This window comes from Geotrypetes seraphini, chromosome 7 (genome assembly GCF_902459505.1).
Source record: "Geotrypetes seraphini chromosome 7, aGeoSer1.1, whole genome shotgun sequence".
NCBI lineage: Eukaryota > Metazoa > Chordata > Amphibia > Gymnophiona > Dermophiidae > Geotrypetes > Geotrypetes seraphini.
In genome coordinates this window covers 153,564,383-153,587,528 of record NC_047090.1, presented here as the reverse complement: position 1 = coordinate 153,587,528, position 23,146 = coordinate 153,564,383, and the positions used below count along the sequence as shown (strand labels likewise).

The 23,146-nt window shown below is 42.5% G+C and overlaps 1 protein-coding gene across 1 annotated transcript; it reads right to left on the bottom strand.

Annotated features, from left to right (window-relative positions):
* Window positions 1–2,407: 2,407 nt before the first annotated feature.
* LOC117364251 (neuroblast differentiation-associated protein AHNAK-like) lies at window positions 2,408–21,901 on the bottom strand. The gene is made up of 9 exons (XM_033953267.1): window positions 20,093–21,901; window positions 18,092–19,990; window positions 16,091–17,989; window positions 14,096–15,988; window positions 12,098–13,993; window positions 10,097–11,995; window positions 8,102–9,994; window positions 6,101–7,999; window positions 2,408–5,998 (listed from the first exon to the last, which is right to left on the bottom strand). The coding sequence occupies exons 1-9, from the start codon at window positions 21,899–21,901 to the stop codon at window positions 2,408–2,410; spliced, it is 18,678 nt and encodes a 6,225-aa protein (XP_033809158.1).
* Window positions 21,902–23,146: the final 1,245 nt, after the last annotated feature.

The window sequence follows — 23,146 nt, the reverse complement described above, 5'->3', positions numbered from 1 at the left end:
TGTTGTCTGGGACCTTAATGTAGTTATTTCCAGTTTGATGAAGCCATCATTTGAACCAATGGCCACAGCTCATCTCAAGTTTCTTACCTGGAAAGTGGTCTTCCTTATTGCTCTCACCTCTGCCAGGAGGGTTAGTGAGTTACAAGTATTAGTAGCACATCCACCCTTCACAGTTTTTCATCATGACAAGGTGGTTCTGCATACACATCTAAAGTTTTTCCAAAAGTTGTCACTGAATTTCATCTTAATCAGTCAATTGCTCTATCAGTGTTTTTCCCTAAGCCTCATTCTCATGCTGGGGAAATTGCTTTGCATACTTTGGACTGTAAACAGGCTCTAGCTTACTACATTAACCGGACAAAGCCACATTGAACATCTCCCCAACTGTTCATCTCCTTTGACCCAAACAAGTTGGGGCATCCTGTATCCAAGAGAACAATTTCCAACTGGCTGGCTGCCTGTTTCTCGTTCTGCTATGCTCAGACTGGACTGGTACTGGAGAGTCATGTCACAGCCCACAAAATTAGAGCTATGGAAGCTTCTGTGGCTTTCCTCAGATCTACTCCCATTTAGGAAATCTGTAAAGCTGCCACCTGGTCCTCAGTTCATACATTCACTTCTCACTACTGTCTGGAGTCTTTCTCCAGGCAGGATGGGCACTTTGGCCAATCTGTATTACAAAATTTGTTTTCTTAGGCCAACACTCCCACCATCCCATCTCTGTTAGCTTGGAGGTCACCCATTCTTGAGAATATGCTTCCTGCTTGTCCTGGGATAAAGCACAGTTACTGTAACAGGTGTTATCCAGGGACAGCAGGCAGATATTCTCACATCCCACCCACCTCCCCGGGTTGACTTCTTAGCTGGCTTATCTTAACTGAGGGACCACGCGCCTTACGTCAGGTGGGCAGGCACTCACGCTTAGAAATTTCGGGCTATTGTGAACTGTCTAAACACTTAAAGTGACAATGCACATTTGAAGTGGTCCGTACCGGGGCTCCGTCGGTGACGTCACCCATTCATGAGAATATATGCCTGCTGTTCCTGGATAACACCTGTTACAGTAAGTAACTGTGCTTTCTGGAGCAATGTCACAAACCCCAGTAGATCTCTCAGATTTGCATCTAGGGATCATCTCTGCTTATCCCAGGCTGCCTTAAATTGTGCTGCCCTTTGTGTTTTCACCACCTCCATTGGGTGCTTGTTCCTGTCAGGGCTATTTTTAGAGTTGGGCAGGATGACCCCAGGGTGTCAAGGCAGGGCAGGAAGGGCACAAGCTGCTCTTTTGAATGAGTCTGCAACCCCATAAACCTAAAATGGAAGAGGGGCTGTTTTGTCCATTGACTGTTCTGGTTCCTACAGGACTAGCCTTTCATTTTGACCTAAATTTCTCAGTCTGCTATTAAGTTTTCACTCATCAGTGTATATTTTGCAGAACTCTTAAGCATTAAATAAAAACATTTATTTGGCATGATATCAAAATATCAACTGCAGACTTAAAAATAGTTTGTTAACAGCATGTAAATCTGTAATTTGATTTGTTTTGCATTGTAATGATTATAAAATACTGTATATATGTTCTTTTGCTTAATCAGCTAAAGAAAATTTTATTTTACAAGCAAAGTACATTAAAACAAAAGTGCATTAAAAAAATAAAATCTAAATTGGTCAATATTTGTTCATCTCATGATTTATCCTCGTAATTTTCAGTAGCATATCGTTAATGTCTATATTTTGTTGCTCCTGCCGCGTTCCAGTCAATTATAGGACCTGGAGAAAAGTGAATCTTTTGCAATTTTTGATACCATCTATGGATCTAGCATAAGAATTAGTCAAAGATGATAGTGCATGTGATCTTTATAGAACATTTTGAAAGCTTACTTACAAGATTCTCTGTCTAATTCTTATGTTGGCATACATTTACTTTTTGAAAAATTATTTATGCAATTTCAAACATAATTACCAAGTATAACAACTAGGCATACATTCACTTTGAAGGACCATGCATGGCCAAAGGCTAGAGATTCTAATAATTTTCACATGGATATAAAATTATACATCTAAACCAATGTCCTTACAGTTCATTCATTTTGGCATTATTTTTAACTATATGCATAGTTTATTTCCAGTCATCCTTAATTCAATTAATTACAATCATCCTTCTTACTGTATGGCAGTTGTATTTTTCTCAAACATCTTTACCATCAAAGATTTATTTTAAAATACTATAGCTTTGTCTTCATGAGGACAAGCATAGGCATATCAATTCTCCATAAGCTGTGACCCTCTGGTCCTATTTCAATCCCAGTTACAAACTTGTTATAACCTATGAAAGGACATTTTTTAAGTCTGTGTATTTCAGACTATTCTATAACTTGTACAGTTTCTCTAAATCACATTCATCCACCTATTTGTTTGCTGGTTTAGGATGAATGTCAGAAATATCTTCCTCCTCTTTTTCCAACAAGATTAACTCAGTTCTTGCAGAAGACCTAACTACGTTACTGGGTGTTTTTGGTCCAGCCTCTTCTATACTTTCTCGACCTTTCATTGCTTCCTCTTCTGTTGAAGTAGATTCATTTGGGGCTGCTGCTGCTTTATCGACTTCGACTTGCTTTTTCATGTTTTCTTGGTCAGCAGTCTTGTCCCTTTTCATAGGAGCTGAAAAAACAATTTTTGGAAGTCTAAACCATTCAGGTTTTTTCTTTGGTGTAGAAAGATTAGGATCAGCTGGCTGTGCTTCTTCTGCCATAGATTTCTGGATATCAGCCTTGAATTCTTGGTTAGTGTCAACAGGAGAAAACCCAACTCTTGGAAGCCAGAATTTCAATCTGCCAGGTAACTTATTATTGTCATGTTTATCATCTTGGTCCTCTAGGAAATCTCCCTCAGTACCTGGTTGTGCAGCTGATTCAGATAAAATAGATTCTGTTGTTTGACTTGGCTCCATACTGTGGCAGCTACTTGTATCATCTGTGGAAGATTTAATTTCAAATGTAAACATTTTCAACTTTGGTATGCTGATATTGGAAGACATTTTTTGGCCAATGTCTGTCACATTTACTGTTGTTTCTTCCATCACTTCATTAGAACAGGTATTGGTCTTTTGTAGTGCAATCTTCACATTTTCATCAGCAATATCTGGTTGGTGTTCTTTATCTTCTGACCTCTCAGAGATATCCTTTTTGTCAGAAACTTGCCCAATTGCAATATCAACATTAGTACACAGATCAGGCATTTTTACCTTCAGAAGTGAAAATCCAAATTTAGGAGTTTTAGTCTCTGTTAAAATCTGAGATTTTTTAATAATCTGAATGGAATAAGTCTCAGCAGGTATTACATCAGTTTCTGGACATTCTTTACACATTTCAGTAGCATGAGATAAAAGTTCGAATTCTTTGAGGTTTGTTTTCACCTTTGATTTCAGTTTGGACTCACAGCTATGAACTAGCAAATCTGAATCCTCATCTTCACATCTGCTGCTGTAGGTAACATGAGGTGTGATTGTACTAGAAAATAAAGTGTCCTTCATGTCCTCGGTTGAGGCGACCATAAATTTGACATACTTGCCTTTAGAAATTTTCACCACCCCCATAGGTTCATTTCCCTGTAGGCTATAAACTTCAGAACTTGAATCAATTTCTACCTCATTCTCTTTACACAGGGTTGCCTCATCTCCATCTTTTGGAAAGCTAGCATCAGAATCCTTGAAATCTAACTGTGATGTTAGAACGTTTGACATTTTAAACTTAATTTTGTCTGGTTTTGGTTCCCAGACTTCGGTGCCTTTAAGTTTGCCACTAGAGTCTAGTTTGACTGAGCATAGTTTTTGACTTGTTTCAGGTTCAGCTTCATGCTGGGTTGTATATTCATTGCTTAAAAACGGACCAAATTTAATTTTGGGGCTTTTGAATGGACTTTTGTGCTGTGCTGTCTCAGACTCTTCAGATGTTACACCACATTTAATGTTTAAATTTCCACCCACTGTATCAGTTTCTTCACTATCTACCTGTGCTTTTAGATTTGAAATACCAACAGAAATAACACTACTACTATCAACATTTGATATTTTTCCTTCAGTTTTTGCCATAATATCTGCCGGGATTTGGATATTCCATTCAAGTAATTCAATTCCCCCTTCCTGGGATAAAGATTTCATATAAAGAGTAGGGATCTCAACTCCTGCCACATCTGTTTTCAATCTTTGTAGGGCAGAATCTTGTTCAAGTTCCAATATCTTAGTACCATTTTTCAGCATCTTTGTATCTTGAATGAAAGAATCAGATGTAAAAGTTTCTGGTATGGAAATTTGCATTAATTCTCCATCATAAGAAAACCCATCTGATGGTGTAGAAGATCTAATTTGCAAGGACTTTATTTCTCTGGACTCATGAGATTCAGGCTCCTTGGTGTCTTCTCTAGGTAATCTGAAAATTGTACTGGCAAAGACAAGCTTTTCTTCAGATTCTTGAATAATATCATCTGAAGATCCTGTAGCTGGTCTCTCCACTTTAGCACTAAGAGCTTCCATTGCTTGAGCTTCAGATAGCATTTCTCTGATTTCTACACATGGTTGACCAATAAGAATCGTCCCTGATCCCTTCCCTGTTGGAAGGGATTTCGAAAACGCTGGCAATTTTAATTTTCTTGTTTTGCTTTTTTCTTCTTTGATAAAAAGATCTTCAGGGCATGGAACAACTGCTGGTGTCACAGTTTCAACTTCTTCAATTTCTATTTCAACATTACTTTTAATTATGGATTCAGATATATTTGACTCCATAATATTTGATCCAGTTTCAAACTGGATACCAGTGCCCTTTCTGGAGTATGATTGCAAAGATGAAAATTTGATTTTTGGCATTTTGAAGGAACTAACCAGAGATTCAGATTCAGTCACTGCATATGCAATTTCTTTTTCAAATATTAATTTCTTGAATTCTGCTCCATGTTCCACCCTATGCATCTCTAGTTCTTCACTTGAGAAATCAACTGAAGGTAGACACATTTCAGCAACTGCTACATTCATATCAGTTTTAGTGAACTGTGGGAGTTTCAGGGAAAGGACAGGGATATTCAGTTCTCCATGTTTATTTTCAGAAGCTCTGGCATTAACATCACTTCCATAAGGTGCATCTGTGGTATCCATAGCTTCAAAATGGCTGTCAGTATCATTTTCAGAGAAAGGACCAAAGTAAGGCATAGCAAGATTTCGAATTTTGGTGGAACTCTCACTTTCAGAAAGTTGGATTTCAGCCACTGCTGCGGTTGAGGGCATAGTTATTTTTGTGTCCCCAGGGCCTGCTTGAACATCCAGTTGGCCAGCAGTTCCCTTTTTGGAGAATGGACCAAATGAGGGTAATTTAAGTTTTGGCATTTTAAAAGAACTCCCTACAGCCTCCTTCTCAATCCCTGCAGGTTCTATTTGTCCTTCTATTTTCAATGGTTCACTCTGTCCCTCTAGCTCTTCAGTGTGCACCTCTGATTTTAGAGTTGCAATGTCTACTGAAGGTAGACTAATGTCAACCTTTGGTGCTTTCATGTCAGGTTTAGTGAACTGTGAGAGTTTCACGATGGGCATCTGTATTTTATACTCTGCAGATTCACTTTCTCCTTGAGAGGCTTTGGCATGTATATCATCCAGAGAAGGCTCAGCTGTAGAGAGCATAGTTTCTACATCTGCTGTAAGTGTTGGTAGGGAAATGTCAGCTTCAGGTTTGACTATGATTACAGTAGCATCAATCGTTCTTGGTTCAGGAGGCAAAACAGTAAACTTGGGCTTCTCAAATTTGGGAAATACAATTTTGCCTTCAGGTCCTGTAAAGTCAATGCCCTTAGTTTCTGCTGAAATCTCAACAAGCTGTTCTGTAATACCAATTTGTGGTTCCTTTGCTTCTATGGAAACTCCGACATCGAGAGCCTTGATTTCTTCGGGTTCAGGTAGTAATGTTTCTCCTTCTAGATGTGGCTCCCCGAGAATGTCTTCTTCTAGGCCCTTCCCCTTTTGGGGAGATTTACGGAATGATGGCATTTTTATTTTAAACCTTTTTGCTTTGCTTTTCTCTTCTTTTACTTCAAGATCTCCAGAGGACGGAATACCAACCACAGTGGCTCCTTTCTTGCTTTCAAGTTCTGGCTGTTTGACTTGATGATCGCCTTCGACTGCAGTTCCTGGTATTTCAGCCTCTGATTCACTCGATTCTGTTTCATGTTGGCCACGTGTACCCTTTCTGGAGAAGAGGCCAAAGGAAGGCATGCCGATTTTGGGCATTTTGAAGGAACTTTCTGCCATACCAGGTTCAATCACTGCAGGTGCGATTTCACTTTCAACTGTTAATTTCTTGGTCTCGGCTTCATGCTCCTCCATCTGTATCTCTGGTTTTGCAATTGAAACGTCTATGCTAGAGAGACTAAGATCAACTGTTGGAGCTTTCAGGTCAGGTTTAGTAAAGATTGGGAGTTTTACAGAAGGCACTTGCATTTTCCAGGCGGCAGATTCACTTTCTCTATCAGGGACTTTGGACTTTACATCCAATGCTGATGCCTCAATTGGAGCCTCTGCAGCTTCCACATCTGCTGCAACTGCTGGTTGGATGACATCTGTTTCTGCTATGGCTATGGGTGCAGCATCAGCAATGGTCTCTGTATAAGGAAACGCACCAAACTTGGGCATTTGAAATTTGGGAAACGTAATTGCGCCTTCTAGACCTGAATGTTTTACTTCCTTACTTTCTAGAGACCTTTGAGATGATTCAGTTGCTACTTCAGGTTCCAACTCTTTTCCTTCAGTGGACGGTTGCATGTCTGGGACTCTGAAGTCTTTCACAGTCTCAACAATTAAGGCACTAACATCTGGAAGCTTCTTTTTATCTCCTTCTGGTATGTCATGTTTGGGTAGAATCACGTCGGCTGCTGGCAAAGTGGCATCTGCAGTTGATTCCAATTTGGGCAATTCTGCTTTAGGCAAGTGCATGTGTACTTCGCTTGCTGCTGCCTTGACTGGGTCAAAACTGATGGTTTTTTCTCCTGACGTTATCTCCACTTTTGCCTCTGCATCCGGTTTACTCAGCGACAGATCTCCTTCCGCGCTTTGTACAACCATATCTACTTCAGTAGCCCTTGTTTGGGAGGAACCGAAAGAAGGCTTTCTTATTTTAGGTGCTTTTATTTTGCTCTTCTTTCCTTTTATTTCCAGCTCTGTACTGTCCACATCTATATCTGCTTTCTCGTCCTGAGTCTGAGAAAGTTGGATTTCAGGCTCTGCTAAGGTTGAGGGCATAGTTATTTTTGTGTCCCCAGGGCCTGCTTGAACATCCAGTTGGCCAGCAGTTCCCTTTTTGGAGAATGGACCAAATGAGGGTAATTTAAGTTTTGGCATTTTAAAAGAACTCCCTACAGCCTCCTTCTCAATCCCTGCAGGTTCTATTTGTCCTTCTATTTTCAATGGTTCACTCTGTCCCTCTAGCTCTTGAGTGTGTACCTCTGATTTTAGAGTTGCAATGTCTACTGAAGGTAGACTAATGTCAACCTTTGGTGCTTTCATGTCAGGTTTAGTGAACTGTGAGAGTTTCACGATGGGCATCTGTATTTTATACTCTGCAGATTCACTTTCTCCTTGAGAGGCTTTGGCATATATATCATCCAGAGAAGGCTCAGCTGTAGAGAGCGTAGTTTCTACATCTGCTCTAAGTGTTGGTAGGGAAATTTCAGCTTCAGGTTTGACTATGATTACAGTAGCATCAATCGTTCTTGGTTCAGGAGGCAAAACAGTAAACTTGGGCTTCTCAAATTTGGGAAATACAATTTTGCCTTCAGGTCCTGTAAAGTCAATGCCCTTAGTTTCTGCTGAAATCTCATCAAGCTGTTCTGTAATACCAATTTGTGGTTCCTTTGCTTCTATGGAAACTCTGACATCGAGAGCCTTGATTTCTTTGGGTTCAGGTAGTAATGTTTCTCCTTCTAGATGTGGCTCCCCGAGAATGTCTTCTTCTAGGCCCTTCCCCTTTTGGGGAGATTTACGGAATGATGGCATTTTTATTTTAAACCTTTTTGCTTTGCTTTTCTCTTCTTTTACTTCAAGATCTCCAGAGGACGGAATACCAACCACAGTGGCTCCTTCCTTGCTTTCAAGTTCTGGCTGTTTGACTTGATGATCGCCTTCGACTGCGGTTCCTGGTATTTCAGCCTCTGATTCACTCGATTCTGTTTCATGTTGGCCACGTGTACCCTTTCTGGAGAAGAGGCCAAAGGAAGGCAAGCCGATTTTGGGCATTTTGAAGGAACTTTCTGCCATACCAGGTTCAATCACTGCAGGTGTGATTTCACTTTCAACTGTTAATTTCTTGGTCTCGGCTTCATGCTCCTCCATCTGTACCTCTGGTTTTGCAATTGAAACATCTATGCTAGGGAGACTAAGATCAACTGTTGGAGCTTTCAGGTCAGGTTTAATAAAGATTGGGAGTTTTACAGAAGGCACTTGCATTTTCCAGGCGGCAGATTCACTTTCTCTATCTGGGACTTTGGCCTTTACATCCAGTGCTGATGCCTCAATTGGAGCCACTGCAGCTTCCACATCTGCTGCAACTGCTGGTTGGATGACATCTGTTTTTGCTATGGCTATGGGTGCAGCAGCAGCAATGGTCTCTGTATAAGGAAACGCACCAAACTTGGGCATTTGAAGTTTGGGAAACGTAATTGCGCCTTCTAGACCTGAATGTTTTACTTCCTTACTTTCTAGAGACCTTTGAGATGATGCAGTTGCTACTTCAGGTTCCAACTCTTTTCCTTCAGTGGACGGTTGCATGTCTGGGACTCTGAAGTCTTTCACAGTCTCAACAATTAAGGCACTAACATCTGGAAGCTTCTTTCTATCTCCTGGTATGTCATGTTTGGATAGAATCACGTCGACTGCTGGCAAAGTGGCATCTGCAGTTGATTCCAATTTGGGCAATTCTGCTTTAGGCAAGCGCATGTGTACTTCGCTTGCTGCTGCCTTGACTGGGTCAAAACTGATGGTTTTTTCTCTTGACGTTATCTCCACTTTTGCCTCTGCATCCGGTTTACTCAGCGACAGATCTCCTTCCGCGCTTTGTACACCCATATCTACTTCAGGAGCCCTTGGTTGGGAGGAACCGAAAGAAGGTTTTCTTATTTTAGGTACTTTTATTATGCTCTTCTTTCCTTTTATTTCCAGCTCTGTACTGTCCACATCTATATCTGCTTTCTCGTCCTGAGTTTGAGAAAGTTGGATTTCAGCCTCTGCTAAGGTTGAGGGCATAGTTATTTTTGTGTCCCCAGGGCCTGCTTGAACATCCAGTTGGCCAGCAGTTCCCTTTTTGGAGAATGGACCAAATGAGGGTAATTTAAGTTTTGGCATTTTAAAAGAACTCCCTACAGCCTCCTTCTCAATCCCTGCAGGTTCTATTTGTCCTATTTTCAATGGTTCACTCTGTCCCTCTAGCTCTTGAGTGTGTACCTCTGATTTTAGAGTTGCAATGTCTACTGAAGGTAGACTAATGTCAACCTTTGGTGCTTTCATGTCAGGTTTAGTGAACTGTGAGAGTTTCACGATGGGCATCTGTATTTTATACTCTGCAGATTCACTTTCTCCTTGAGAGGCTTTGGCATGTATATCATCCAGAGAAGGCTCAGCTGTAGAGAGCGTAGTTTCTACATCTGCTGTAAGTGTTGGTAGGGAAATGTCAGCTTCAGGTTTGACTATGATTACAGTAGCATCAATCGTTCTTGGTTCAGGAGGCAAAACAGTAAACTTGGGCTTCTCAAATTTGGGAAATACAATTTTGCCTTCAGGTCCTGTAAAGTCAATGTCCTTAGTTTCTGCTGAAATCTCAACAAGCTGTTCTGTAATACCAATTTGTGGTTCCTTTGCTTCTATGGAAACTCCGACATCGAGAGCCTTGATTTCTTCGGGTTCAGGTAGTAATGTTTCTCCTTCTAGATGTGGCTCCCCGAGAATGTCTTCTTCTAGGCCCTTCCCCTTTTGAGGAGATTTACGGAATGATGGCATTTTTATTTTAAATCTTTTTGCTTTGCTTTTCTCTTCTTTTACTTCAAGATCTCCAGAGGACGGAATACCAACCACAGTGGCTCCTTCCTTGCTTTCAAGTTCTGGCTGTTTGACTTGATGATCGCCTTCGACTGCGGTTCCTGGTATTTCAGCATCTGATTCACTCGATTCTGTTTCATGTTGGCCACGTGTACCCTTTCTGGAGAAGAGGCCAAAGGAAGGCATGCCGATTTTGGGCATTTTGAAGGAACTTTCTGCCATACCAGGTTCAATCACTGCAGGTGCGATTTCACTTTCAACTGTTAATTTCTTGGTCTCGGCTTCATGCTCCTCCATCTGTATCTCTGGTTTTGCAATTGAAACGTCTATGCTAGAGAGACTAAGATCAACTGTTGGAGCTTTCAGGTCAGGTTTAGTAAAGATTGGGAGTTTTACAGAAGGCACTTGCATTTTCCAGGCGGCAGATTCACTTTCTCTATCAGGGACTTTGGACTTTACATCCAATGCTGATGCCTCAATTGGAGCCTCTGCAGCTTCCACATCTGCTGCAACTGCTGGTTGGATGACATCTGTTTCTGCTATGGCTATGGGTGCAGCAGCAGCAATGGTCTCTGTATAAGGAAACGCACCAAACTTGGGCATTTGAAATTTGGGAAACGTAATTGCGCCTTCTAGACCTGAATGTTTTACTTCCTTACTTTCTAGAGACCTTTGAGATGATTCAGTTGCTACTTCAGGTTCCAACTCTTTTCCTTCAGTGGACGGTTGCATGTCTGGGACTCTGAAGTCTTTCACAGTCTCAACAATTAAGGCACTAACATCTGGAAGCTTCTTTTTATCTCCTTCTGGTATGTCATGTTTGGGTAGAATCACGTCGGCTGCTGGCAAAGTGGCATCTGCAGTTGATTCCAATTTGGGCAATTCTGCTTTAGGCAAGTGCATGTGTACTTCGCTTGCTGCTGCCTTGACTGGGTCAAAACTGATGGTTTTTTCTCCTGACGTTATCTCCACTTTTGCCTCTGCATCCGGTTTACTCAGCGACAGATCTCCTTCCGCGCTTTGTACAACCATATCTACTTCAGTAGCCCTTGTTTGGGAGGAACCGAAAGAAGGCTTTCTTATTTTAGGTGCTTTTATTTTGCTCTTCTTTCCTTTTATTTCCAGCTCTGTACTGTCCACATCTATATCTGCTTTCTCGTCCTGAGTCTGAGAAAGTTGGATTTCAGGCTCTGCTAAGGTTGAGGGCATAGTTATTTTTGTGTCCCCAGGGCCTGCTTGAACATCCAGTTGGCCAGCAGTTCCCTTTTTGGAGAATGGACCAAATGAGGGTAATTTAAGTTTTGGCATTTTAAAAGAACTCCCTACAGCCTCCTTCTCAATCCCTGCAGGTTCTATTTGTCCTTCTATTTTCAATGGTTCACTCTGTCCCTCTAGCTCTTGAGTGTGTACCTCTGATTTTAGAGTTGCAATGTCTACTGAAGGTAGACTAATGTCAACCTTTGGTGCTTTCATGTCAGGTTTAGTGAACTGTGAGAGTTTCACGATGGGCATCTGTATTTTATACTCTGCAAATTCACTTTCTCCTTGAGAGGCTTTGGCATATATATCATCCAGAGAAGGCTCAGCTGTAGAGAGCGTAGTTTCTACATCTGCTGTAAGTGTTGGTAGGGAAATGTCAGCTTCAGGTTTGACTATGATTACAGTAGCATCAATCGTTCTTGGTTCAGGAGGCAAAACAGTAAACTTGGGCTTCTCAAATTTGGGAAATACAATTTTGCCTTCAGGTCCTGTAAAGTCAATGCCCTTAGTTTCTGCTGAAATCTCATCAAGCTGTTCTGTAATACCAATTAGTGGTTCCTTTGCTTCTATGGAAACTCCGACATCGAGAGCCTTGATTTCTTTGGGTTCAGGTAGTAATGTTTCTCCTTCTAGATGTGGCTCCCCGAGAATGTCTTCTTCTAGGCCCTTCCCCTTTTGGGGAGATTTACGGAATGATGGCATTTTTATTTTAAACCTTTTTGCTTTGCTTTTCTCTTCTTTTACTTCGAGATCTCCAGAGGACGGAATACCAACCACAGTGGCTCCTTCCTTGCTTTCAAGTTCTGGCTGTTTGACTTGATGATCGCCTTCGACTGCGGTTCCTGGTATTTCAGCCTCTGATTCACTCGATTCTGTTTCATGTTGGCCACGTGTACCCTTTCTGGAGAAGAGGCCAAAGGAAGGCATGCCGATTTTGGGCATTTTGAAGGAACTTTCTGCCATACCAGGTTCAATCACTGCAGGTGTGATTTCACTTTCAACTGTTAATTTCTTGGTCTCGGCTTCATGCTCCTCCATCTGTACCTCTGGTTTTGCAATTGAAATGTCTATGCTAGGGAGACTAAGATCAACTGTTGGAGCTTTCAGGTCAGGTTTAGTAAAGATTGGGAGTTTTACAGAAGGCACTTGCATTTTCCAGGCGGCAGATTCACTTTCTCTATCAGGGACTTTGGCCTTTACATCCAGTGCTGATGCCTCAATTGGAGCCACTGCAGCTTCCACATCTGCTGCAACTGCTGGTTGGATGACATCTGTTTTTGCTATGGCTATGGGTGCAGCAGCAGCAATGGTCTCTGTATAAGGAAACGCACCAAACTTGGGCATTTGAAGTTTGGGAAACGTAATTGCGCCTTCTAGACCTGAATGTTTTACTTCCTTACTTTCTAGAGACCTTTGAGATGATGCAGTTGCTACTTCAGGTTCCAACTCTTTTCCTTCAGTGGACGGTTGCATGTCTGGGACTCTGAAGTCTTTCACAGTCTCAACAATTAAGGCACTAACATCTGGAAGCTTCTTTCTATCTCCTGGTATGTCATGTTTGGATAGAATCACGTCGACTGCTGGCAAAGTGGCATCTGCAGTTGATTCCAATTTGGGCAATTCTGCTTTAGGCAAGCGCATGTGTACTTCGCTTGCTGCTGCCTTGACTGGGTCAAAACTGATGGTTTTTTCTCCTGACGTTATCTCCACTTTTGCCTCTGCATCCGGTTTACTCAGCGACAGATCTCCTTCCGCGCTTTGTACACCCATATCTACTTCAGGAGCCCTTGGTTGGGAGGAACCGAAAGAAGGTTTTCTTATTTTAGGTACTTTTATTATGCTCTTCTTTCCTTTTATTTCCAGCTCTGTACTGTCCACATCTATATCTGCTTTCTCGTCCTGAGTTTGAGAAAGTTGGATTTCAGCCTCTGCTAAGGTTGAGGGCATAGTTATTTTTGTGTCCCCAGGGCCTGCTTGAACATCCAGTTGGCCAGCAGTTCCCTTTTTGGAGAATGGACCAAATGAGGGTAATTTAAGTTTTGGCATTTTAAAAGAACTCCCTACAGCCTCCTTCTCAATCCCTGCAGGTTCTATTTGTCCTTCTATTTTCAATGGTTCACTCTGTCCCTCTAGCTCTTGAGTGTGTACCTCTGATTTTAGAGTTGCAATGTCTACTGAAGGTAGACTAATGTCAACCTTTGGTGCTTTCATGTCAGGTTTAGTGAACTGTGAGAGTTTCACGATGGGCATCTGTATTTTATACTCTGCAGATTCACTTTCTCCTTGAGAGGCTTTGGCATATATATCATCCAGAGAAGGCTCAGCTGTAGAGAGCGTAGTTTCTACATCTGCTGTAAGTGTTGGTAGGGAAATGTCAGCTTCAGGTTTGACTATGATTACAGTAGCATCAATCGTTCTTGGTTCAGGAGGCAAAACAGTAAACTTGGGCTTCTCAAATTTGGGAAATACAATTTTGCCTTCAGGTCCTGTAAAGTCAATGCCCTTAGTTTCTGCTGAAATCTCATCAAGCTGTTCTGTAATACCAATTTGTGGTTCCTTTGCTTCTATGGAAACTCTGACATCGAGAGCCTTGATTTCTTTGGGTTCAGGTAGTAATGTTTCTCCTTCTAGATGTGGCTCCCCGAGAATGTCTTCTTCTAGGCCCTTCCCCTTTTGGGGAGATTTACGGAATGATGGCATTTTTATTTTAAACCTTTTTGCTTTGCTTTTCTCTTCTTTTACTTCAAGATCTCCAGAGGACGGAATACCAACCACAGTGGCTCCTTCCTTGCTTTCAAGTTCTGGCTGTTTGACTTGATGATCGCCTTCGACTGCGGTTCTTGGTATTTCAGCCTCTGATTCACTCGATTCTGTTTCATGTTGGCCACGTGTACCCTTTCTGGAGAAGAGGCCAAAGGAAGGCAAGCCGATTTTGGGCATTTTGAAGGAACTTTCTGCCATACCAGGTTCAATCACTGCAGGTGTGATTTCACTTTCAACTGTTAATTTCTTGGTCTCGGCTTCATGCTCCTCCATCTGTACCTCTGGTTTTGCAATTGAAACATCTATGCTAGGGAGACTAAGATCAACTGTTGGAGCTTTTAGGTCAGGTTTAATAAAGATTGGGAGTTTTACAGAAGGCACTTGCATTTTCCAGGCGGCAGATTCACTTTCTCTATCTGGGACTTTGGCCTTTACATCCAGTGCTGATGCCTCAATTGGAGCCACTGCAGCTTCCACATCTGCTGCAACTGCTGGTTGGATGACATCTGTTTTTGCTATGGCTATGGGTGCAGCAGCAGCAATGGTCTCTGTATAAGGAAACGCACCAAACTTGGGCATTTGAAGTTTGGGAAACGTAATTGCGCCTTCTAGACCTGAATGTTTTACTTCCTTACTTTCTAGAGACCTTTGAGATGATGCAGTTGCTACTTCAGGTTCCAACTCTTTTCCTTCAGTGGACGGTTGCATGTCTGGGACTCTGAAGTCTTTCACAGTCTCAACAATTAAGGCACTAACATCTGGAAGCTTCTTTCTATCTCCTGGTATGTCATGTTTGGATAGAATCACGTCGACTGCTGGCAAAGTGGCATCTGCAGTTGATTCCAATTTGGGCAATTCTGCTTTAGGCAAGCGCATGTGTACTTCGCTTGCTGCTGCCTTGACTGGGTCAAAACTGATGGTTTTTTCTCCTGACGTTATCTCCACTTTTGCCTCTGCACCCGGTTTACTCAGCGACAGATCTCCTTCCGCGCTTTGTACACCCATATCTACTTCAGGAGCCCTTGGTTGGGAGGAACCGAAAGAAGGTTTTCTTATTTTAGGTACTTTTATTATGCTCTTCTTTCCTTTTATTTCCAGCTCTGTACTGTCCACATCTATATCTGCTTTCTCGTCCTGAGTTTGAGAAAGTTGGATTTCAGCCTCTGCTAAGGTTGAGGGCATAGTTATTTTTGTGTCCCCAGGGCCTGCTTGAACATCCAGTTGGCCAGCAGTTCCCTTTTTGGAGAATGGACCAAATGAGGGTAATTTAAGTTTTGGCATTTTAAAAGAACTCCCTACAGCCTCCTTCTCAATCCCTGCAGGTTCTATTTGTCCTATTTTCAATGGTTCACTCTGTCCCTCTAGCTCTTGAGTGTGTACCTCTAATTTTAGAGTTGCAATGTCTACTGAAGGTAGACTAATGTCAACCTTTGGTGCTTTCATGTCAGGTTTAGTGAACTGTGAGAGTTTCACGATAGGCATCTGTATTTTATACTCTGCAGATTCACTTTCTCCTTGAGAGGCTTTGGTATGTATATCATCCAGAGAAGGCTCAGCTGTAGAGAGCGTCGTTTCTACATCTGCTGTAAGTGTTGGTAGGGAAATGTCAGCTTCAGGTTTGACTATGATTACAGTAGCATCAATCGTTCTTGGTTCAGGAGGCAAAACAGTAAACTTGGGCTTCTCAAATTTGTGAAATACAATTTTGCCTTCAGGTCCTGTAAAGTCAATGCCCTTAGTTTCTGCTGAAATCTCATCAAGCTGTTCTGTAATACCAATTTGTGGTTCCTTTGCTTCTATGGAAACTCCGACATCGAGAGCCTTGATTTCTTTGGGTTCAGGTAGTAATGTTTCTCCTTCTAGATGTGGCTCCCCGAGAATGTCTTCTTCTAGGCCCTTCCCCTTTTGGGGAGATTTACGGAATGATGGCATTTTTATTTTAAACCTTTTTGCTTTGCTTTTCTCTTCTTTTACTTCGAGATCTCCAGAGGACGGAATACCAACCACAGTGGCTCCTTCCTTGCTTTCAAGTTCTGGCTGTTTGACTTGATGATCGCCTTCGACTGCGGTTCCTGGTATTTCAGCCTCTGATTCACTCGATTCTGTTTCATGTTGGCCACGTGTACCCTTTCTGGAGAAGAGGCCAAAGGAAGGCATGCCGATTTTGGGCATTTTGAAGGAACTTTCTGCCATACCAGGTTCAATCACTGCAGGTGTGATTTCACTTTCAACTGTTAATTTCTTGGTCTCGGCTTCATGCTCCTCCATCTGTACCTCTGGTTTTGCAATTGAAACGTCTATGCTAGGGAGACTAAGATCAATTGTTGGAGCTTTCAGGTCAGGTTTAGTAAAGATTGGGAGTTTTACAGAAGGCACTTGCATTTTCCAGGCGGCAGATTCACTTTCTCTATCAGGGACTTTGGCCTTTACATCCAGTGCTGATGCCTCAATTGGAGCCTCTGCAGCTTCCACATCTGCTGCAACTGCTGGTTGGATGACATCTGTTTCTGCTATGGCTATGGGTGCAGCAGCAGCAATGGTCCCTGTATAAGGAAACGCACCAAACTTGGGCATTTGAAGTTTGGGAAACGTAATTGCGCCTTCTAGACCTGAATGTTTTACTTCCTTACTTTCTAGAGACCTTTGAGATGATTCAGTTGCTACTTCAGGTTCCAACTCTTTTCCTTCAGTGGACGGTTGCATGTCTGGGACTCTGAAGTCTTTCACAGTCTCAACAATTAAGGCACTAACATCTGGAAGCTTCTTTTTATCTCCTTCTGGTATGTCATGTTTGGATAGAATCACGTCGACTGCTGGCAAAGTGGCATCTGCAGTTGATTCCAATTTGGGCAATTCTGCTTTAGGCAAGTGCATGTGTACTTCGCTTGCTGCTGCCTTGACTGGGTCAAAACTGATGGTTTTTTCTCCTGACGTTATCTCCACTTTTGCCTCTGCATCCGGTTTACTCAGCGACAGATCTCCTTCCGCGCTTTGTACAACCATATCTACTTCAGGAGCCCTTGTTTGGGAGGAACCGAAAGAAGGCTTTCTTATTTTAGGTGCTTTTATTATGCTCTTCTTTCCTTTTATTTCCAGCTCTGTACTGTCCACATCTATATCTGCTTTCTCGTCCTGAGTTTGAGAATGTTGGATTTCAGCCTCTGCTAAGGTTGAGGGCATAGTTATTTTTGTGTCCCCAGGGCCTGCTTGAACATCCAGTTGGCCAGCAGTTCCCTTTTTGGAGAATGGACCAAATGAGGGTAATTTAAGTTTTGGCATTTTAAAAGAACTCCCTACAGCCTCCTTCTCAATCCCTGCAGGTTCTATTTGTCCTTCTATTTTCAATGGTTCACTCTGTCCCTCTAGCTCTTGAGTGTGTACCTCTGATTTTAGAGTTGCAATGTCTACTGAAGGTAGACTAATGTCAACCTTTGGTGCTTTCATGTCAGGTTTAGTGAACTGTGAGAGTTTCACGATGGGCATCTGTATTTTATACTCTGCAGATTCACTTTCTCCTTGAGAGGCTTTGGCATGTATATCATCCAGAGAAGGCTCAGCTGTAGAGAGCGTAGTTTCTACATCTGCTGTAAGTGTTGGTAGGGAAATGTCAGCTTCAGGTTTGACTATGATTACAGTAGCATCAATCGTTCTTGGTTCAGGAGGCAAAACAGTAAACTTGGGCTTCTCAAATTTGGGAAATACAATTTTGCCTTCAGGTCCTGTAAAGTCAATGCCCTTAGTTTCTGCTGAAATCTCATCAAGCTGTTCTGTAATACCAATTTGTGGTTCCTTTGCTTCTATGGAAACTCCGACATCGAGAGCCTTGATTTCTTTGGGTTCAGGTAGTAATGTTTCTCCTTCTAGATGTGGCTCCCCGAGAATGTCTTCTTCTAGGCCCTTCCCCTTTTGGGGAGATTTACGGAATGATGGCATTTTTATTTTAAACCTTTTTGCTTTGCTTTTCTCTTCTTTTACTTCAACATCTCCAGAGGACGGAATACCAACCACAGTGGCTCCTTCCTTGCTTTCAAGTTCTGGCTGTTTGACTTGATGATCGCCTTCGACTGCGGTTCCTGGTATTTCAGCCTCTGATTCACTCGATTCTGTTTCATGTTGGCCACGTGTACCCTTTCTGGAGAAGAGGCCAAAGGAAGGCAAGCCGATTTTGGGCATTTTGAAGGAACTTTCTGCCATACCAGGTTCAATCACTGCAGGTGTGATTTCACTTTCAACTGTTAATTTCTTGGTCTCGGCTTCATGCTCCTCCATCTGTACCTCTGGTTTTGCAATTGAAACGTCTATGCTAGGGAGACTAAGATCAATTGTTGGAGCTTTCAGGTCAGGTTTAATAAAGATTGGGAGTTTTACAGAAGGCACTTGCATTTTCCAGGCGGCAGATTCACTTTCTCTATCAGGGACTTTGGCCTTTACATCCAGTGCTGATGCCTCAATTGGAGCCTCTGCAGCTTCCACATCTGCTGCAACTGCTGGTTGGATGACATCTGTTTCTGCTATGGCTATGGGTGCAGCAGCAGCAATGGTCTCTGTATAAGGAAACGCACCAAACTTGGGCATTTGAAATTTGGGAAACGTAATTGCGCCTTCTAGACCTGAATGTTTTACTTCCTTACTTTCTAGAGACCTTTGAGATGATTCAGTTGCTACTTCAGGTTCCAACTCTTTTCCTTCAGTGGACGGTTGCATGTCTGGGACTCTGAAGTCTTTCACAGTCTCAACAATTAAGGCACTAACACCTGGAAGCTTCTTTTTATCTCCTTCTGGTATGTCATGTTTGGATAGAATCACGTCGACTGCTGGCAAAGTGGCATCTGCAGTTGATTCCAATTTGGGCAATTCTGCTTTAGGCAAGCGCATGTGTACTTCGCTTGCTGCTGCCTTGACTGGGTCAAAACTGATGGTTTTTTCTCCTGACGTTATCTCCACTTTTGCCTCTGCATCCGGTTTACTCAGCGACAGATCTCCTTCCGCGCTTTGTACACCCATATCTACTTCAGGAGCCCTTGGTTGGGAGGAACCGAAAGAAGGTTTTCTTATTTTAGGTACTTTTATTATGCTCTTCTTTCCTTTTATTTCCAGCTCTGTACTGTCCACATCTATATCTGCTTTCTCGTCCTGAGTTTGAGAAAGTTGGATTTCAGGCTCTGCTAAGGTTGAGGGCATAGTTATTTTTGTGTCCCCAGGGCCTGCTTGAACATCCAGTTGGCCAGCAGTTCCCTTTTTGGAGAATGGACCAAATGAGGGTAATTTATGTTTTGGCATTTTAAAAGAACTCCCTACAGCCTCCTTCTCAATCCCTGCAGGTTCTATTTGTCCTTCTATTTTCAATGGTTCACTCTGTCCCTCTAGCTCTTGAGTGTGTACCTCTGATTTTAGAGTTGCAATGTCTACTGAAGGTAGACTAATGTCAACCTTTGGTGCTTTCATGTCAGGTTTAGTGAACTGTGAGAGTTTCACGATGGGCATCTGTATTTTATACTCTGCAGATTCACTTTCTCCTTGAGAGGCTTTGGCATGTATATCATCCAGAGAAGGCTCAGCTGTAGAGAGCGTAGTTTCTACATCTGCTGTAAGTGTTGGTAGGGAAATGTCAGCTTCAGGTTTGACTATGATTACAGTAGCATCAATCGTTCTTGGTTCAGGAGGCAAAACAGTAAACTTGGGCTTTTCAAATTTGGGAAACACATTTTTTCTTTCAGGTCCTGTAAAGTCAATGCCCTTAGTTTCTGCTGAAATCTCATCAAGCTGTTCTGTAATACCAATTTGTGGTTCCTTTGCTTCTATGGAAACTCCGACATCGAGAGCCTTGATTTCTTTGGGTTCAGGTAGTAATGTTTCTCCTTCTAGATGTGGCTCCCCGAGAATGTCTTCTTCTAGGCCCTTCCCCTTTTGGGGAGATTTACGGAATGATGGCATTTTTATTTTAAACCTTTTTGCTTTGCTTTTCTCTTCTTTTACTTCAACATCTCCAGAGGACGGAATACCAACCACAGTGGCTCCTTCCTTGCTTTCAAGTTCTGGCTGTTTGACTTGATGATCGCCTTCGACTGCGGTTCCTGGTATTTCAGCCTCTGATTCACTCGATTCTGTTTCATGTTGGCCACATGTACCCTTTCTGGAGAAGAGGCCAAAGGAAGGCATGCCGATTTTGGGCATTTTGAAGGAACTTTCTGCCATACCAGGTTCAATCACTGCAGGTGTGATTTCACTTTCAACTGTTAATTTCTTGGTCTCGGCTTCATGCTCCTCCATCTGTACCTCTGGTTTTGCAATTGAAACGTCTATGCTAGGGAGACTAAGATCAACTGTTGGAGCTTTCAGGTCAGGTTTAGTAAAGATTGGGAGTTTTACAGAAGGCACTTGCATTTTCCAGGCGGCAGATTCACTTTCTCTATCAGGGACTTTGGCCTTTACATCCAGTGCTGATGCCTCAATTGGAGCCACTGCAGCTTCCACATCTGCTGCAACTGCTGGTTGGATGACATCTGTTTTTGCTATGGCTATGGGTGCAGCAGCAGCAATGGTCTCTGTATAAGGAAACGCACCAAACTTGGGCATTTGAAGTTTGGGAAACGTAATTGCGCCTTCTAGACCTGAATGTTTTACTTCCTTACTTTCTAGAGACCTTTGAGATGATGCAGTTGCTACTTCAGGTTCCAACTCTTTTCCTTCAGTGGACGGTTGCATGTCTGGGACTCTGAAGTCTTTCACAGTCTCAACAATTAAGGCACTAACATCTGGAAGCTTCTTTTTATCTCCTGGTATGTCATGTTTGGATAGAATCACGTCGACTGCTGGCAAAGTGGCATCTGCAGTTGATTCCAATTTGGGCAATTCTGCTTTAGGCAAGCGCATGTGTACTTCGCTTGCTGCTGCCTTGACTGGGTCAAAACTGATGGTTTTTTCTCCTGACGTTATCTCCACTTTTGCCTCTGCATCCGGTTTACTCAGCGACAGATCTCCTTCCGCGCTTTGTACACCCATATCTACTTCAGGAGCCCTTGGTTGGGAGGAACCGAAAGAAGGTTTTCTTATTTTAGGTACTTTTATTATGCTCTTCTTTCCTTTTATTTCCAGCTCTGTACTGTCCACATCTATATCTGCTTTCTCGTCCTGAGTTTGAGAAAGTTGGATTTCAGCCTCTGCTAAGGTTGAGGGCATAGTTATTTTTGTGTCCCCAGGGCCTGCTTGAACATCCAGTTGGCCAGCAGTTCCCTTTTTGGAGAATGGACCAAATGAGGGTAATTTAAGTTTTGGCATTTTAAAAGAACTCCCTACAGCCTCCTTCTCAATCCCTGCAGGTTCTATTTGTCCTTCTATTTTCAATGGTTCACTCTGTCCCTCTAGCTCTTGAGTGTGTACCTCTGATTTTAGAGTTGCAATGTCTACTGAAGGTAGACTAATGTCAACCTTTGGTGCTTTCATGTCAGGTTTAGTGAACTGTGAGAGTTTCACGATGGGCATCTGTATTTTATACTCTGCAGATTCACTTTCTCCTTGAGAGGCTTTGGCATATATATCATCCAGAGAAGGCTCAGCTGTAGAGAGCGTAGTTTCTACATCTGCTGTAAGTGTTGGTAGGGAAATGTCAGCTTCAGGTTTGACTATGATTACAGTAGCATCAATCGTTCTTGGTTCAGGAGGCAAAACAGTAAACTTGGGCTTCTCAAATTTGGGAAATACAATTTTGCCTTCAGGTCCTGTAAAGTCAATGCCCTTAGTTTCTGCTGAAATCTCATCAAGCTGTTCTGTAATACCAATTTGTGGTTCCTTTGCTTCTATGGAAACTCCTGACATCGAGAGCCTTGATTTCTTTGGGTTCAGGTAGTAATGTTTCTCCTTCTAGATGTGGCTCCCCGAGAATGTCTTCTTCTAGGCCCTTCCCCTTTTGGGGAGATTTACGGAATGATGGCATTTTTATTTTAAACCTTTTTGCTTTGCTTTTCTCTTCTTTTACTTCAAGATCTCCAGAGGACGGAATACCAACCACAGTGGCTCCTTCCTTGCTTTCAAGTTCTGGCTGTTTGACTTGATGATCGCCTTCGACTGCGGTTCCTTGGTATTTCAGCCTCTGATTCACTCGATTCTGTTTCATGTTGGCCACGTGTACCCTTTCTGGAGAAGAGGCCAAAGGAAGGCAATGCCGATTTTGGGCATTTTGAAGGAACTTTCTGCCATACCAGGTTCAATCACTGCAGGTGTGATTTCACTTTCAACTGTTAATTTCTTGGTCTCGGCTTCATGCTCCTCCATCTGTACCTCTGGTTTTGCAATTGAAACATCTATGCTAGGGAGACTAAGATCAACTGTTGGAGCTTTCAGGTCAGGTTTAATAAAGATTGGGAGTTTTACAGAAGGCACTTGCATTTTCCAGGCGGCAGATTCACTTTCTCTATCATGGGACTTTGGCCTTTACATCCAGTGCTGATGCCTCAATTGGAGCCACTGCAGCTTCCACATCTGCTGCAACTGCTGGTTGGATGACATCTGTTTTTGCTATGGCTATGGGTGCAGCAGCAGCAATGGTCTCTGTATAAGGAAACGCACCAAACTTGGGCATTTGAAGTTTGGGAAACGTAATTGCGCCTTCTAGACCTGAATGTTTTACTTCCTTACTTTCTAGAGACCTTTGAGATGATGCAGTTGCTACTTCAGGTTCCAACTCTTTTCCTTCAGTGGACGGTTGCATGTCTGGGACTCTGAAGTCTTTCACAGTCTCAACAATTAAGGCACTAACATCTGGAAGCTTCTTTCTATCTCCTCTGGTATGTCATGTTTGGATAGAATCACGTCGACTGCTGGCAAAGTGGCATCTGCAGTTGATTCCAATTTGGGCAATTCTGCTTTAGGCAAGCGCATGTGTACTTCGCTTGCTGCTGCCTTGACTGGGTCAAAACTGATGGTTTTTTCTCCTGACGTTATCTCCACTTTTGCCTCTGCACCCGGTTTACTCAGCGACAGATCTCCTTCCGCGCTTTGTACACCCATATCTACTTCAGGAGCCCTTGGTTGGGAGGAACCGAAAGAAGGTTTTCTTATTTT